This window comes from Rhea americana, unplaced genomic scaffold, assembly GCF_003343005.1.
Source record: "Rhea americana isolate MKP2758 unplaced genomic scaffold, rheAme1 scaffold_65, whole genome shotgun sequence".
Classification (NCBI taxonomy): domain Eukaryota; kingdom Metazoa; phylum Chordata; class Aves; order Rheiformes; family Rheidae; genus Rhea; species Rhea americana.
The window spans coordinates 2,200,840-2,218,988 of NW_028186812.1; the positions used below are offsets into that span (position 1 = coordinate 2,200,840).

General features: G+C 35.7%; 1 protein-coding gene across 1 annotated transcript in view; it reads left to right on the forward strand.

Annotated features, from left to right (window-relative positions):
• Positions 1-18,149, forward strand: part of NBEA (neurobeachin) — a 519,273-nt gene that overhangs the window by 335,461 nt on the left and 165,663 nt on the right. The window contains exons 39-40 of the mRNA XM_085320669.1: positions 11,821-11,964; positions 15,063-15,101. Of these exons, the coding sequence (XP_085176795.1) occupies positions 11,821-11,964; positions 15,063-15,101 (183 nt within the window). The remainder of the gene's footprint in view (positions 1-11,820; positions 11,965-15,062; positions 15,102-18,149) is intronic.

An 18,149-nucleotide genomic window follows, 5' to 3' on the forward strand; every position in this document is an offset into this window, starting at 1 on the left:
TAACAGTGCTGTGCAATCTCTAAATATCTGCTCCCCGTGATCTGCCATTTTTAGCATAATGATTTTCATAGTAGCTTTATGGTAAGCTTTGAGCATGGATTCGTGAAACAGTCAAATTCATGTCTTGATTATCAGTAGCTCTATCTTTACTTTTATTCAGGCTTTTAACAGGTCTAAATAGCATGTGAAAGCATTTTCCCCAAGACCCTCAGTGTTAGGTTTCAAATGCCTTTCCTCTGACATTTTCAGGTTATTTGGCATGACCTGGATTTTAGCTGCTGTTATAGCTCTGAGCTAATAGGTTTTACTGCAGAATTTTCTGTCTTTTTACTAGCAGCTAACATTACTACTTCTGTTTCTCACTTCAGCTGAAAGCTTATGACTCCAGAAAGTTCTTGAAGTAATCACATCATTGACTAGCAAAACCATTCATAACAGCCAAAAATCACAGCCGTTGTCAGTCTTAGATTTCTAGCATTTTTCTTCCCTCCACCTTTATATTTACATATTGGAAGAAGAGACTATATATGTTTGTTTTGCCAAATGAAGGTGATTTACATATCAAAACTAATAAATTACCATGATGTGAATTTTTTTCAAACCCACATGAAGAGTATATTTGTTCTATTAATTCAGTTGTATTGTTAATTGACAAAGAAATAGAAGATAATGACCAATATATATTCAGCAGCATCTCATAGAAACATTTTGGAAGAGTATTCTGTCAGTAACGGTCTAATTATCAAYCCTTAGGACAGCTTTCGCAGCTGTGAACATAGCTCTTCAGTCTCTGGTTTTACAGTACGCCTTTCTTCCTATATTTTTCTGCTTTAAGGTGCCCTTATTAAGGAATATAGCGCTTTAAATCTCCTTTTACTACAGTTAAAATCACAGAACAATTCTATTTTTAAATATTTTCCACTCTTCTTATTCACTCCTCCTTGGTTGCAGGAGTCGCTTCCCATTGTGTAGATAGGCAAGTGGAGATACTTATCATCTTGGGGGGGGGGAAGTGTTTAATGTTTGCAGGTATTGTAGTTTGGTTGTATAGTCCTCAAATAAGGACTGGATGTTTTGAATATGTAATTTCAAGAAAACAGGTAAGATGGAGAAATTCATTCTTCACACTGATGCTGAGCTCTCTTCTGCTAAGTAAAGAAGCCAAAGTGGCATCTTATAGGTCTAAAAATGGAAGATGAAATTTTGCTGCTCTCAGTCCCAGGGAAGATAATTTCTAAAGACCTGGCCAGGAAAGACTGCCAAACCCAAGGCTGGAATCGAGCCATTATTTCAGCAGTGCTGCAGCTAGTAAAGCCTACAATTATAGACCATAATAAAGCCTTAAACAACTTTACTTTCTCCCCCTTTCTAACAGTCAGTAGGACACATGACAGGCTGTCAGGGCCCAGGTTTCTGCGGTCCTCTAGGCTATTTACAGGGAAAAGATGCATTAGGTGGACAGAAGTAGTCTGTGGGAATCTCTCTCTTTGATATAGGTGATTCCTTGCCTGTAACAAAGCAAACAGACTAGCTCTATATAGATTCTAAAAATATAGAAATTTTTTTCAGGGACAATGTTTTTACTAGTCTTTTTATATTGCATTACTTTAAATTTTTCACTGAAAATATATTTCTGTCGCATTAAAATTATTATATAGGTTTTATATAAATAATAATATTTGTACAAAATAAAAGTAGACTTATGTGTAGTTGCACTGGCTATTACATATACATACAGATACAATGAATTTTTCAATATCACTTATTTTATACGCACCTTATATTGTTAGCTTTGAAACACAAAAATTACCAATGTAGTGAAACAAATTGGAAGATTTTTATGAGTTTCAACGTTGTGCAAAGTAAGGGACAGGGAAGCAGAAACTTCTAATGAAAGCACTTTATTAAAAGCCAAATACATTTTGACAAAAAATTCTCAAATATACCACTAAACAGCAAGCCCAGAAAGAACTCTAGGGAACTCTAGTTCTATCAATCAGTTGGTATATTATATACCTTTCTAGTTATATATTTTTCATATCATATATGCTACATCATAACAAGACTTTTTTCCTCATACTTACTGTATGCCTGAGAAATATATACTGTGCCTGTATATCTCCTAGTAAATTTATATAAAACKCTGAGCTTCATCTACAAATAGACATATTTTCCTAACTTAGAAGACTGTAGGTAATGCCTGAAGAGAGTTTCATTGGTTTCTCCTTAGACATATAACACAAGTCATTCAATCTCAGGCCCTCAAAAAAAGTTGGTCATGCCTCATGTCTCAGTAATATCTCAGCTCCAGTCTGCATAGAAAATAGTATTGCCAGTGCTTGCAAATTTAGTACAAACATAGCAATTTTGCAAGTATCCCTGCAGTTGCCTAGGAGGTTTGCATTCTTTTATGATCTTTGCAAAGTAGAATGAAAGAAAGACATGACAAACTGCAGTTTTATGAAAGATGAAACTGAAAATTGGTCCTCTTTTTTTTACAGCTGACTATTGGTAAGATTTCTGTGAGTTAGCTCTCCTTAGTGTGCACACAAGCACATCTCTTTGAGCTGTTCTGGTAATAGAGCCTTGGACTCCTGTTTATCTCAACTATATTTTGTGTACTGCTACTATGTAGCTTTTCAGCTGCTAGACTGTAAAACAAAGAAGTTTTTTAGCTGCAGCTAATTTTGTTAAAAAAAAAAAAAAAAGTAAAATTCTGGTGCCAGCCAAGCAGATAGCAAAGCTTTGGTTTCAGTGTAGTAGAGAATTGCATTTTGGGTTCAGAAACTAGGAGCTCATGTTTTTACGGCAGGCTGACTCCAAAAAGAAATGCTTTCTGTTACTGCTAGAGCATAGTCCAGCAGAGCTAAGAGCACAACACATATCCTAATGCTTAGGGGCACATTGCTGTCTCACAAATGTGTATATCCTACTGTGTATAATATCCTATGTATGTATATCCTAACGTATATAATCTCTGTATCCAACAGCAACTGTTGTTGCTGAAGTGAAAATGATGTGTGCCAATTCTAGAGATGTGGTGAGCTCCGTGAAGGTGAAATGAAATTTGCACAGATGAAAATCAGTGCACCATACTGAACCTGTTGTTATAATATAAAGCAATGTATTGAAGATTAAATCTGGATGTTCTACTAGGGTTATTATATTGATAAATTTGTTATTTGTATACAGTAGGGACTGTGCTTTTAAGGATCAGTTATAGGCAATGGTATGTCTTGTATAGGAGACTTTGCTTGTATACAGACTGAATAAGATGTTTCTTCTGTATGCAGAATTTCTTTTGGAAAAATTGCCATCTCAGAAAGCAAACCTCATTCCTGAAGATCATTCCAGATATTTTGGCAAATAAGTGTCTCAAACCACTGATGATGGGCTATTCAGTCTTTCTTCTCTAAATGAATTGTCTCAATAGAAATTTAAATAGTTACTCAGCTACTGGAATTTAAAAGCTACTATAAAATAATTTTAATCTCACTTCCTATGCCTTCATTTTCTTTACTGCAGAATGAATTTTTTAGCTGTCCTCCTATGCCTTTGTACAATACTTGTTCTGAAAGAGCTGATCTTGTGCGGATCTCGTAGCAATAGCAAATCCAGAGAGGAACAAAATTGCCTTTTAGCAAAGACAATTTAGCCTGTACTTTGGCCACAGAAGGAGAATTCAAATGTCAGAAAACAGACCGTAAACTACATACAAAAATCATTTTAAAATAATTTTTAAAAATACTGATTTTTGGACCATTCCCATGGTTTGGAAACTGATTTTGAAATACTAAGTAAAGTTAGAAATATTGATATAGATTACATGCCAGTGCATTACCATTGAGCTGCTAGCATACACCAGGAGTTTCTATTTCTAAACAACATTTCATTTCTTCCCAGTGCTTTATCGAATTAGCCTTTTCTGTTAGAATTTTTGTCAGCTGAAAGCCAAATTAAAGCTAGCATATGTGGGCACAATTCCTCAGTACAGAGAGTGCCTGTTAGAAGTCTGGCAACTTTGATCCTGTCTTGAGGCTCTGCAAACAGATAGAGTCAGACCATGGCTTTTCCTGTAGAGTATGTGCTTGTTTTAAGTTTTTCAGACTCAAAACTGATCTAAAACTTTCAAGATAAAATCCAGACCGCAATGCTGTGAGAGTCCACATTTATCATTTATATCTAATCTTAGAAACATGTTTTATCAAATTCTATTTTGAAAGCATAGAATGCTTTTACATTTAACAGAATTATTTCATTATTTCATTAAAGTTGTACCTATTTAAATTCAATCACCTTTTGCTTCTTAGTTTATTAATTAGATTTTTCTGTTAAAATTGTTTGATTACCCTCTTCAGTGGCCTCTCTTAAGAAACCTTTGCTTACATGTGAATATTATGAATTAGGGATAAATGAAATTCCYTTTTGCTGTCAGAACCAAATTGTGAAAATGCATTGCATGGCTTTGAAAATCAGTACACTCTATTAGCAGACCTGTCAATATAAAAAGTGCATTCCATTTCCACCTCTTGCTCTAATAACCTTTTCTATGTTACTCACAGGCAGTTCACATAATCAGAGTATATTGTCAGCTTACTGGAGTTGGGGAAGCATGAAATGAAAATCGCGTTAATATTGATCCAATTCTCTTACTTGCAAGTGTCCTTGATGTCCTTTCCACYGAGCAATAACTGTGGGTGTGGTGTAGTTATTTTCCTCTCAGCTAATACTGTATTTTTGTAAAATRGTTGGAAATACAGTTAGGAAAATTGTATTACTCTTAATTATTTTGCATATGAGTCGTATTTACCTGTTTAAGTGATGCATAGCATACCAGAAAATTCAGTTTCTTTCTGCAGTTTAGCAAACTGCAGGGTACACTGAGTGGCTACATCTCAGACTGACAGGAATTTGTAAAGGTCATCAGTCGTGAAATACGAACCTGTTCTTGTGCGTGCAAGTTACAGTGGCAAACTACATCTTAATTCAAATCTAAATATTTGACTGGTTTAAGTTCCAGTTAGAAGGAACTTCTAATTCCAGTCAGTACGGACACTTCCCTTGAGGACTGTGAAAGTGCACTGTAACGTTCACTAGCCTGGGCATTTCCACTCTGTTTACGTGAGTACCGGGTCAATGCAGGATTCGTCCTCAGGTGTCCAGAATACAGGAAATCGCAARTAAAAGGAACGATGAGACTGATGACTTCTGCAAATTAATTTCCTTGCCACTCTGAATCTTCGTTTTCCTATCTGTAAGCTAAAAAATAACGAGTGTCCAACTTGGAAGGGTCGTGTTTATGTTTTCAAGTAGGACTTTTGTATTCATATACAACAGTTTGACTTGTAATTGCAAGTTTTTATTGTTCAAAAAAATCATCTACAGCCTGTTCTGAGAAACGTATTGTTCGTTTGGGCCTTAACTTTATTCTCAGTCTCCTTGTTGGTAAGTTTSTATCAGTCTCATTTTTCACAATGCGAAGCATCTAAAAATTTTTAAGGGGAAAATGCATACAACAGGAAAGTATTAATTTACACGTGACACACATGAAGATCACTTGGTGTGTAAGCACAGGACTAATTGCGAGRTATTAGGTACCAAAACCAGATGAAAAGGAAAGTGCTTGGAGTGTGTGTGATAAAATCTTTGGTGTTAATATGYTGTAGAATACAAAAAGTGGTTGTTAGCAGTGTTGTTTTTACTTTAAGTAGAAAGTAATTTCCAATATGAATGTATGCAGTTTTTAATTTCTACGCAATTTTCCTAGTTTTTCTCCCTCATTTCTTCAAGGATCTTTAATAATGAAAATATGATTTATATTCCTCTGGCTTTTATTAAATCTATTAGAAACAGCCTCCCTTTAATAACAGTCCCCTCTCTGATTCTCCAGGGAAACTAAATTACATGCCAGTCAAAGCTGCCGGGTTCAGAGAGACGTTGCGACTGCARTCGCAGCTCGCGCAGACACGGGTGGGGACAGTTCGTCACGACGCGCCGGCARCGCGCCGCTGCTCGAAACCTGCTTTTCTCAGCGTGGCGGGCGCCCATTTCGCCTGGAGCGAGCGCGGCCCGAGAAGCGCGGGTCCCTCGCAGTGCAGCGAGATGTTACTAGGCCGGGGGAGCAGTTCCCATGTCGATTATTTGATGTGACTGGGTTTTGCAGAGGTCAGTCCACAGACTCCCAAGCAGCTGCTCTCCATAACTGTGACCACTGTGAGGGTCCCGGTGCCTAATCCAGTTAGTCAAGATCAGGAATGAAGGCAGGTTTTTAAACTGTTACAGCATATAAAGCAGGACGAGTACTTCCGGAAACCTTTATAATTATTTTTGAGTATAAATTCTGCAGAATTAACAAAAARGATGAACACCAGTGTGCTGTTTAATTCCGCGGGCGCGTGCGGTGCATTTGGTCGTGCCTGTGAAAGCAGAAGTTGCAGCTGCACGATAAACAGAAGGAGGCTTTTGAGAAAAGCTTGGCTCTTTCCGACTCGCTTGATGATAGCTTGTATCTTAGCTGAGATAAAATTCTGTGGTCCACATCATCACCTAGGAGGCAGTCTCTTGTGAGGACCTGGTTCTGAATTCCTTTATTTAATTGAATATTAAAACGCGCCTTAGATGATTAAAATGCAACGAAAGTGGTGCTTTGCAAAGCGGTGCATGCCAGCGGTCTGTAAGGAGGAAAAGGCAACTTTACCCTTAAAACTTCCTGAGGAGAGCTAAGCTTCACAAAAACTTTACTTTAGCTTCTATAAAAGAGAGTTCTTAATTAAATGCAGCATTTTACTGTAAAGAAAACAGACTTTACTTATGTCAAAATGCTCCTTAGAAGCCACATAAAGCTGTAAAAGACAATATATGAAAAAGCTTTCTTATAGAAGAGAAGAATACCATCCCATGAAGCAGATTTCCAGATGTTTGGAAACATTAGAATTTCCTGTCAGTATATTTAGGTAACATTAAAATGAGGTTAACTTTCCATTCTGCCATCTCTCTTCAAAGATGAAAGAGAGCTCACTGCATAAATTGCCTTATCGGTAATTYGCTGAAGTAAACTGTGGAAACAACTTTATAAGAAGCAGTAGTCTCCTTTTGCTGGTTACGGTATTGCCAAGCAAACTTTTCTTAAAATTAACCTTATTAACTCATCTCACATTACATGCAGAGAGAATTTTTAGAAGTTATATTTGAATATGTACTAAATGGATATCAGTAAAGAAAGAACTGAAAACTCCATTTCTGTGTTCAGCTAGATTATCGTAATTAGTGTAATGTCTAATAAAGTAAATGTACATAAACATAATCAACCATATGTTATGTTTGTATTACTCATTAAAAAATTTATTTAAGGACAGTCTGATGGGTTTGGACACTCGCAGTATCTTTGAAATTTAACTTGCTTCCCAGGAATCCATTGTGACCTACAGAATCCAATAGGGAATTTACTGATTTGACTGGAAATTGAGAGGCAAAGATACAGCTGTTGCAATAACAAAAAGAAAAAAATTGTTTAAATATTGCCTATATTAAATGCTTCTGGAGGCTGTAGCTGCAAAATAACCCTTAGGTCCTTCTGTTCATGGGAGGTTATTAATTACTAATTTTTTTTTAATCTACTTAATAATTCCTATTTCTTCACAAGGAAAATCATTGTCACTGGAAGGGAGATTAGTAAATTTTTGGTGAGGGTGCACAGCCTACTATGTAGCTTCCACAGCTTTTCAGATATATAAAATGCACACCTTGTATTGGAAGATGCGGTTTAGCACAGGAGCAACGGTTGATTTATTTAATTTCTGTTAAAGATGAGCTCTTTTTTTAAGTATCCTGAAGCTTCCATAAGTAGACAATTTTAACATGCACTTTCAAAAAATGCTTGGTGTGATAACAGGTGTAACAAGACATGAATTTTCTTTTAAATAGTTTATCTGATCTCACACACACATTCTCTCTGGATATTTTTAAAGACATGGTCTTCAAATTTCAAAAGTTTCAAGAATTAAAGCACCAACTAAGCTGAATTCAAGTAAAACCTGAGTGACTTATTTCCTCTAACTTTTTTGCATATTGTAGTGTTAGGAAATGTTTTGCTGTTTATTTCAAGACTTCTTTGCAAATCCTAGTCAAAAAAAAAAAAAAAAAATCTTACCTTTAACAAGGTGTTTGATTTTTTGAGAACTGATAGCTTCTGGCAGTTATGCTTCTGAGTGCCCTAATGTTAAAATGTTGCTTTCTTTAAATTCTGTATAGTTTGGTTTTAGTTTTTCCTATTTTAATGTGTTTGAAGCATTTTCTAATTAGACTTAGGATCTGACATTAATATAATTCCGTATTTTGCCTTTAAAATACAAACTCTTTGTGTCCTRAGAGGAGTTTCAAGTGAAATATCTGGAAACGAATTTCACTTCATAATAATTTTGCTGTGTCTTTGAAAAGATAATTAGAGTTTTGAATTTTTATAAACATGCTGAAATATCAAGTATTCATGTATTCCTCACTCCTTTTTAGATCATTGTTAACAATGCTAGACATAGTTTTATGTCATATAATTTTTTATTCGGTTTGTTGTCTGGTTTTAAAGAGACAAGTTGTTTTTCTTTTTGCTTCTATTTTCAGAGGTTCTCCTGTTTTTAAGAAACCTTTTTGAAGTCATCTTGAAATATAAAAATAGAACATCTGTGACAGATGTGTTGTGAACATATTTTACATTTCAGGATCCGAGGAGATCTGGTGGTCTGCGGTATTCGCTTGTTAATTCCTTGATGAATGGGCAGAAAGGCCAAGAAGTGCACTCAGTACAGCACGTCTTCTCAAGATAGATGATCTCAAATAAATTCTATTCCCAATCAGTTTTTGATTTGTTAGGTGTTAAACCATTTCTTTGTAAGGACAGTGTTTACAAGGCTTGTAATGAGACAGCCCTGTGAGACCTTACTCTTCTTGCTGTAATTTTGATAAATGGAATTCTAATTCATAAAGGATATAGTGATTGAAGGGCAACTCTGGGTCTCGTACACTTTCATTTAGATAAATGTTTGGTACAGTACAGCAAAACTGAGGTGCACTCAGCAAAGTGATAAATTTAAACAACGGCCAAACCAGAGCCTTTTCTATCAAGACAGAGAAGCACCATTACTATATTTCTTTTAGATGAATGTATGTTTAATATTATAAACCAAAATGGATTTTAGATCATTTATCTTAGATGCTAAGCTCAAAATTTGCCAAATTTGTGTAATGCCTTTTCCTCTACCGCATTTCTTACATTGGAAATATTTCTGTAATCTGATAACTGGAGCCAGCATGACAAAGTAATTAAAATACACTAAATTTCAGGTTCTTCTTCTAATACATTTTAAGTGTTAGTAGTAATTTGGAGCTTGGACTTTTTTTTTTTTTTTTTTTGATTTTCAAAATATAATTTCAGTCATAAATAATTTTAAAGGACTATAACTAATCTAATCAGTTATTAGAAAAATAGTTGACTATTATTCCAAATTAGTACTTTTAAAGTAATTCATTTGAAGAATATCGCACCCTGTGGAAATAAGAAACTTCCATAACACTCACTAGAACTAACAGAAAGGAAGAGAACAGTTTCATGCTTCCTTCTTCCACTGTGTTAGTTCGTCCTGGACCTTGTCCCCTGCAGTATCAAGTGCTTCACAGCATGAGCAATTATTTGTGTCAAATGATGCTAAACTCCCTTTGCTAAACGCAATTGTAGCAAAAATCTGATTTAGCAGTTAAATACTCGAGACAATTCTGAGGTGATAAAACTGAAGGTCGGCTACCAGCAGAGTATTCTTTCTTGCTTTGCAAAACTCTTACAATTCTTGTTATTTTGTGAATTAAAAACATAGCTTGAATTTAATATTGAAAGCTTTTCTGCTCCTCAGTTATTTGATTCAGCTTTAAATTGAGTGAGTTGTTCTACGTAAAACCTATGCAAGCAAGTTAAAGATTACAGCCTAATGACTGAATCCACCAAAAATATCAGTATTGTCTTAATCACTGTCAGTATCAATGTGGTCTCAATGGAGAAAACCTTAGCTGGGAAGACTGGAGATGCTGTCGTTAATTTTGGGCCAGCTTGGTGAAAAAAATAGGATTTTGCTTGCTTGTATTTACCTGCTTTGTAGTTTCAGAGATAGCAGTTGGGATAACAACAACAGTACACAAGAGGTTAAAATTAGACTATTTTAAAAGGGAGGCTGCCTCAGCCTTTGGTGGGATCCCTGTATTTGTAATGACAAAACTACCTGACACTTAAATGTTATGCCATGCATGTATCTTCACTAACCCATCTGATTATTGTATTCCTCTTAGTTGCCTGTATTAATATGAGGTCACAAGTCTTAATGGGTTTTACCTCATTATTTTATGTCTGCCATAGTAGTATTCATCACGTAAAGTCCAGGCATCATGGAATGTGGTAGAAATCCATGCTCCTTCAGTTCTGCTAGGATTTCACTCGTAATTCTGTAGCACAATAGGAAAAAATTTCCAAATTATGTGCAGGATTTTGAATTATTATGCCAAATTGCATACAGGAAGGGTTAGATTTATTTCTGTTTCTTAGTTATGAGAACTGAAGATGTCTAGATTCTATACAAAATAAATTTGCATTGCCCACCTGAGTGTGGTCAATTCTTATCTGAAAATTTTAAAAGATTCTTAGTCAACTAAAAATGGATGCTAAGCATATAAGAGCTTTTTATACAGGAGGTAGTGCTTTTTCTTTTCTATATAAATAAAAATATGTTATAATCCAAGGTGAAAATACAGAGATTTACATTTAGGGAAAAGAAAAAGAAAAAAAAAGACAGCATTCCAGCCTAAGAAGCTACTACAAGTCTGTTATATTGAAAATAAAACTTATAATCTCTCCCTAAGCAAGAAATAAATAATGGGCCAATCTCAGAACAGTGTGTTAAAGCTACCAGAATAGAATTAGGCTTTTTCTATAGCTGCCAACCTATAATTCTTCCAGTTACCTTGCAATAGTATCTCTGTATTTCTTGAAAGATCTTTTTTTTTAATGATCCTATCATTTTTGACCACGCTATGATTAATTTCTTCTATAAAGTGAATACATTCTGAAAATACTGGTAGGAACTTCCCAAAGTGTAAGATGCTGAATCTTCTGTCTTAAAGAGCTGTTGAATAGACAAGTTGCTTGTAGGCAAGAAGGAAGAGTAATCCTCCCTATGAAGTCCTTGTGATAGTTGGCACATGTCCATACACCAGCATTTTTATTGTGTTCCTTGGTGGGGGAAAAAAAAAAAAAAAACACACACAACAGAGTTCACTCCTTTCCTTTGCCTCTGTTCTGAAGCCCTGCATAGCTCACCTTTTACTACAGTATATTGAGCTATCCCATCTCTTACTTCACCATCTTATCCTTCCTACCTTCAAGACTAAAATCATGGCATATCTTGAATTCCTGAAAGCATCTCCTTTATTCAGAGAGTAGGTGGTTTGAGCCCTGGGAGGTCAGAAGCAGAATACCTGGAAGACAAGAAAAACGCCTGCTAAATTCTTTGGCAGCAGAAAGCTAGTGGAACAATACAGAACATCTAGTAAATAGAAATTATTAAAAGCAGGACAGTCTTTGTGAAACAGAGTTTGTCTTTTATTCAAGGTATAATTTGAAAGACAGAATGAGGCTGTGTGTTTTGTAATCCTCGACACTCGACAAAATTTTAGAAAACGTTCTTTCCCGATTTTAATAAAGATGGTGTGTTCTGGATTTTTTTACTACTTGACTGTTTTTTTTGTTATTCAGCTAAATTCACAACATTTGTAACTTTTATTTAGGCACTGAAGAAGATGTGGTAAAGTCAAAGAAAACCTTCCGAAGTCAAGCTGTAGTAAATCAGAATGCAGAAACGGAGCTTATGCTAGAAGGGGATGATGATGCTGTTAGTCTACTCCAAGAGAAAGAAATCGACAACCTTGCAGGTAATTATATTTTTCATTACAAATAAGATATGAACCAAAAGCTCTTTTAAGCTTGTTATTTCATAACTTTTGCAGCTAGTCTCTTAATGTTGACAGCTAAGTATACAATTACACTGAGAACAGATTCTTTATGTTCTAGATTTAACATGATGTCTTACTTCCATGAACGAGGGGAATTGATTACCTTGCAMGTGCCCATTGCACAGTCTTTCAGAGAATAACAGTACCTTAAGTGTTCTCTGTTAATTCCTGATAATTTTTATTGCAAATTCTGTAAACCCACTGTGGAAGGCTTCTTCTTTTGGTTGAGAAAACAGCAGTGGGGAATAATCCCAGCACTCAGTGCTATGGGAGTCGGAGCGCGGTTGGGCACCTTCATGACTTGTTCCCAGGCGCCCTGGAGCATGCCAAGAGAATCCTGCTTCTGCGCGCTTGCACCCCTGCTCTTGCCCCCGGAGCACAGGGAGCTCTCCCTACCTGTCACAGCAAGAGGAAAAAGCTGCCTGTCGTAAACAAAGGCTCAGACGGGATGAAACTCTAAGCAATGTGTGAACTTCTTTAGTTAGAATATGAACTGGGAATGAATGCTGTGCAGAAACATTCAGGAAAGATCTCTTCTTTCCTTTCTTCCTACGTGAAGATAATGCGGAGAGGTCTCCGTTTTGTCCCTGTGTTCTAGCGAGCTCTGTCACAGTTCTGCACTGAGGAAATACTACGTTTCCTAAGGAAGTAGTGTGGAGAGAAAGGCACATTAATGGTTGAAAATGTAATCTCCGTTCAGATGAAATGATCATATGAGACCTGTGAAATGCAGTATGGAATTTTTTAGATTAATTTACTTAGGAATACCTTTTTTAAATTACTCTATTAAAGATAATTTTTTTGATATCTCAGCATTTTTTCTGCAGAATTGAATTTCCAAAATAACTGTCTTTGCTCCTGCACTGTCTTATGAAGCCATAGTGGAAGTTTGTAGCAAAGATAAAATCACCCTTGGATATTAAAAAAAAAAAAAAAAAAAAAAAAAAGTGCCTAAACGGAAGATGGTCTCACAGTTTAAAACTAAATTACAGGGGGGATAGAAGGGGCTTTTATTTAGGAATAACCAGCAGTATGGGAATATCTCAGTTAATATATCCATCTTCTTGATTTTCTGTATGTGGAGACACTGTTGTCTTAAGTTAATAAAATAGTCAGACAGGCAGGACCATTAATGTGGTATTTTGATCTATATCCTTTTGTTTAGAAATGAAAACTGAAGCAGCTTCATCTAATTTCTTCTATCTAAGAACAGGGCTTCCACAACTAAACTATAGTTTAAAGGCTACAATGTGCTATTACATCTAGGTATTGATTAGACGCAGAGTGGTCAGAAAAAAAAATTACTCATTTTGGAAGTTCTCACAGTCCACTTTACAGTTCTTATATATGCCCCAACACTGCCATTTCATTTGAACACACAGATGTRATATAACCCCATAACTACATCCATCTGAAAAAAAGCTGATGTTTCAATGAGTCCTTAAGTATTTGTCCTTTTACCAGAGATCACTACGTATATAACATCCCCTACTCCTTCAGGACATAGTACAGTAATTCTAGTCCCTTGCTTTTATAGGTATAGAAAGTGGATGATATTTTAGATACTAGAAAAGCAGAAATTACAGAAATTGAAACAAAATAACTTCTGAAATATTGACAGGAAATATATCATAAGTATGTCAGCAATTAGCCTTCAGATTTCCTATCAACACTAAGAAGGACAAGCAAAACACTTCCACGTGTGGCAAGGTGATATGTTAATGGTACTGAATGTATACCAAAAAATATGAACTTCTCAAAAGGAACCCACTTTCCACCACTTCATTTTAACTGGCGGATAAACTGTAACATTTGTCCCTAGACTGTTGCTTATTTTTGGTAAGAATTCTATTCTTTTTTGTAAGAATAGAGTGAATGGTTTTGAGAGGTAATGTTCACGCATGATATCATATGTGATATTTTACCAGTCAGTGAAAAAAAACTAAATCCATGAATACCTGGTGTCCATTTCACTGCATGATTTTGCATAGAATGACATCACTGTTTTACAGGGGTTTAAGTATATAAAATGTGAGTCTAAAACTGGAGACTAGTAACTGATGTTGAGAAAAACAGTAGGCAGGGTGGTTTTTTATTCCTAAGAAAGCAAGAACTAGTAGGCTTTGAAGAGCAGGCCCTGATAAAGCCAGACTGTCATTCTTCATCTAATTCTGGAGAGTGATTATGTACATTCAGTGAATGTGATCTGGAAATCTCAGAGATGTATCAAGTCATAGTATATCACAATGTCGTTTATATCTAGTTGCTTTTCAGAGTGAATGACACTTAGAAATTTCTATAGTCAGGTATGTCCCCAATTTAACTTTAAAGCTTAAATCAATTTAAAACTGGTTTATAATGATTTGGGTTGTCTCAATAAAGAACCAGAATTAAACAAAATCATTATAAACCAGATTTAAATTGATTTAAGATTGTCTGCGTTTAACTAGAACAATTTAACGTTGTTTCTTCCATGAAACTAAGCTACATTTTAAAGAGACAAGACCTTAGTTTTTAGAAAACTTTTAACTGAGACAATATATATAAATATTACAATATTTTGATTGTAAAGTTAAAACTAAAAAAGGRAAGTTTGAAACAGATTGAGACTGTTCTTACAAAGTTATATGTACATACCTTTTGTTCCAGAGACTCTTTATAGTTTTTCATCAACCATGTGGCACAAATCAATGTAAAGTTCACTTTGATAAATTACATATGGGATGGAGAACTTTTTAGATAATTATAGTCTGAATATTTTTATTACATAGTCTTAGTATTCCATATGTTACAATGGCAGTTCGTCAGATTTCATTATATTAAGTAACATTTTAAGAAAACACAAAAATCAGAATCTGTGTTCCTATGGAGTTCTTAGAATCAGGAATTCTAAGTTAGCTTCAAAAATTTTAATTGAAGCATTATTTTAACTGTCTTATAGTATAATGAGTTATYAAAACCTGTTGTTCTTGTCTGAGCATTTGCATATTAAAACATTTTACATTTTTCTGTTTCAGTTTTAGCTCCTTTTCTTCCCAGACTGTTCACTTCAAGAGGCAAGTCACATCTCTGTTAGAACTAATGATTGAGATAGTCCACTGTATCGTAGCATTTTTCTAATACATTGTAAATCTGTGGTAATACAATCAAATCCACTGTAGTGAGTTAATATTACTAACTTTTCTCCTTTGCTTTTCCTTTTTGATTTTCTAATGCTGCAGTAGGGCTCTTACATACTCACCCTTTTTTTAGGAGCCTGAGAATGCAAATTTGCTAACAGTTTGTGTTCTGCTTAGTAGATGATTTTTTCAGAATGCAAAATATATGGATGTATTCTAATATCATAAAATACATTCCCGAAAGGAAGCATATTTTAACAGGTAATTAATATTCTGTTGACAAACTTTAAATAACAAAAGCGCAGACCTCATACCAGAATAGATCCTAGAAAACAAAATAAATGTGGAACCACTTAAGGTTTATGAATTTTACATTTTAGAAATACATTCTCTTTATCATGAAGTTGCCGTTGGCTTGCTAAGAATTGTTTTTGTGCATTTGAGAACAGAATTTGTTCTTAATGACGTTTTTGAAAGATACGTGTTCTACAGCTACAACACATATAATCTATTCTGTCATACAGCTGATGGCACTAGCAAATAAGCCCAGCTGGGCTGGGTAGCCCTGACAAAATCTTTTGCTGGTCTCTAAACATTAGTTTCTGGAAGAGAAGAAAGGAAACAAAGATAGGAGGCTGTGAGGCTTTGGATTTTTTAAGGAAGACAAAAGGCTTTGGCAAGCATCTGTCTGGTTACTTGCACAGGCTCAATCAACTCAGAATCTGACTTCCTCACAAGCCAAAGTGAATTATATCCTTATCCTTAGCCTTACAAGAATAAATGTGTATTATTCTCTCCATTATACAAGGAGACTGAGTAAGTCATCCGAGTAAGCCCATGGTAAGGCACTAACTGCCTTTAATGCATCTTAGTCTTAATGTGCCTTAGTCTTCGCTACAAAATCTTCCTTTGTTCATGYACAGCTCTCTTTAGGTGAAAGAACCCCCCACACACACACAATGCATATGTGTCAGTAAAGTTTTAGTGAGAAACAGCAGCCCTGCATTGCATTAGCTTTTATCAAACCTGAACTTCAATGTAGAAATTACAGAAACCTGCTAAAAAGAGCTGATCTTCCATCCAAGCTAGGATTGCTAGCTAGTCCACATTATCATCAGGGCTAAATGCAGTAAGCCCTCTCTCCAGACTTCTCAGTCGTGTGCCRAATGTACTGACTTACTGCCCTGTGCTAAGAAACATATTGTGTCATGGGGATTTGACAGCTTGCAGTATTATTAATGAGATATAAGACCCTTCACTTCCAGGTCATCCGTTTGAAATCCAGACAAGATTGGTGGTAACCAAACGTTATCAACATCCGTTTTGTGGCCTATGCAAAATGGGCTTTTTGTCTCCATCCAGACAAACTGACAGAAGTCACCACAATTAGGAGCAATTTCCAACTGAAAAAATATTTGGTACTATCTTGATGGCAAATTGAAATGTTGCCAAAAGTTCGACTATATGGAACTACTATGGTTAAAACTCAAAGTTTGAGTTAAAACTCAAATAAAAAATTACATTTTTCAGCCCTTAAAGGATATTTTCTATTTCAGATTCTAACAAAGCTTTCATTTACTTTTCTGATAGTATTTTGAAGCCTTGCATAGGGCCAGATACTGTACTAAAAACTGTATCTAGCTAACACACCAAGGAAGTGCATCCAAGGCCACAAAAAGCTCAGGGAATAAGTATTTGAGATGGAAAATGTCAATATAATTGACACATGTTTAAATATACATGCATATATATATAAATATATGTATGTATGTATGTGTATATAAATCTGAGACTGAATTTTCTTTACTGGAGTTGAACACTGTAGACTCTGGTAAGCTGTTAGCAGCTTTTTTCTTAACTATTCTTAAAGAATAATATAGGGGCATATTTATTTTGTTTTATTCTCAAAATGTTCTCAAACCCTCTCAAAATGCTTCTAGGGTATGTTAGATCATTTCCACGCTCAGTGTTACTGGATTTAGACAAAGAGTGGGTTTTCTGAAAGTAAAGAACAATAACATGGGCCTCTAATGAGAAGGCAAGTTTTCAAATTTGAGGATTTTGCAGAAAAAATAATCATTTTCTTTGGGGCCAACCATTAAAAGTTTTGTTAAACTATCTGTCGGAATAACATGACATAATGAATCAAAAGATAGGACCAAACAGCCCATTCTGTTGTCTCCAGGAGTRAGCACAGCTTACCCAGCAATCTGTAGAGGAGAGGGGAGGGATCATCTTCATCCCTCTCTGGCTCCCAGAGGGCTTCCCATGAGAACTGTATCTCACCTACCCTGGCCAAGGCTTCTTCTCGCTCTGTGGAGCACCCGCAGGAGACTGCTCTCCCCAGGAAGCCCTCTCCTGTGGGGTCACAGGAGCCCTGCCTTCCACTGCACGCTCTCCTCCCCTGCCGTGGTTGCCATTTGTGCACCAGCGGCTCCGAATGGCACTGGAGTCTGGAGGGATCCTGCAGGCGCAGAAAACAGCAGCCACAGGGGAAACTTGTGAAAGACTCTGGCAAGTGTGTGGTGATGCTTCCTACTGATTCTCTCCAAGTCTCCTACTGTTTGCATCTGTGGCTTCCTGAGTCAGGGGTAATATTTATTCTTTCTTTCTTTTATTTCTTTCTCTCTCTCCCTCTCTCTCTTTCTTTCTCTCTTTTTGATTCTTTCTTGCTTTTCTTTTTCTTGTTCTTTCTTTCTTACTTTTTCTTGATCTTCCTCTCTTCCTTTTTTTCTTTCCCTCTCTCTCTTTCTCCATCTGAAGGTTGCTAAGGTACCCAAACCTTTTCCTTGTTTTAAGTTTTTTTTAAAGAAAGCATGTGTATGTATACACGCACAGTCACGTCAGTTGGACAACCAAATGACAGAGTTTCAATAGAAACTATCAGAACAAAATGTTTTGATATTTCTCCCAGCTTTTAAAGTTTTTCAATGGAAACTATTCACTGAATTCAACATGCACTCCTGAATAGTTTTCTCCTTCCAA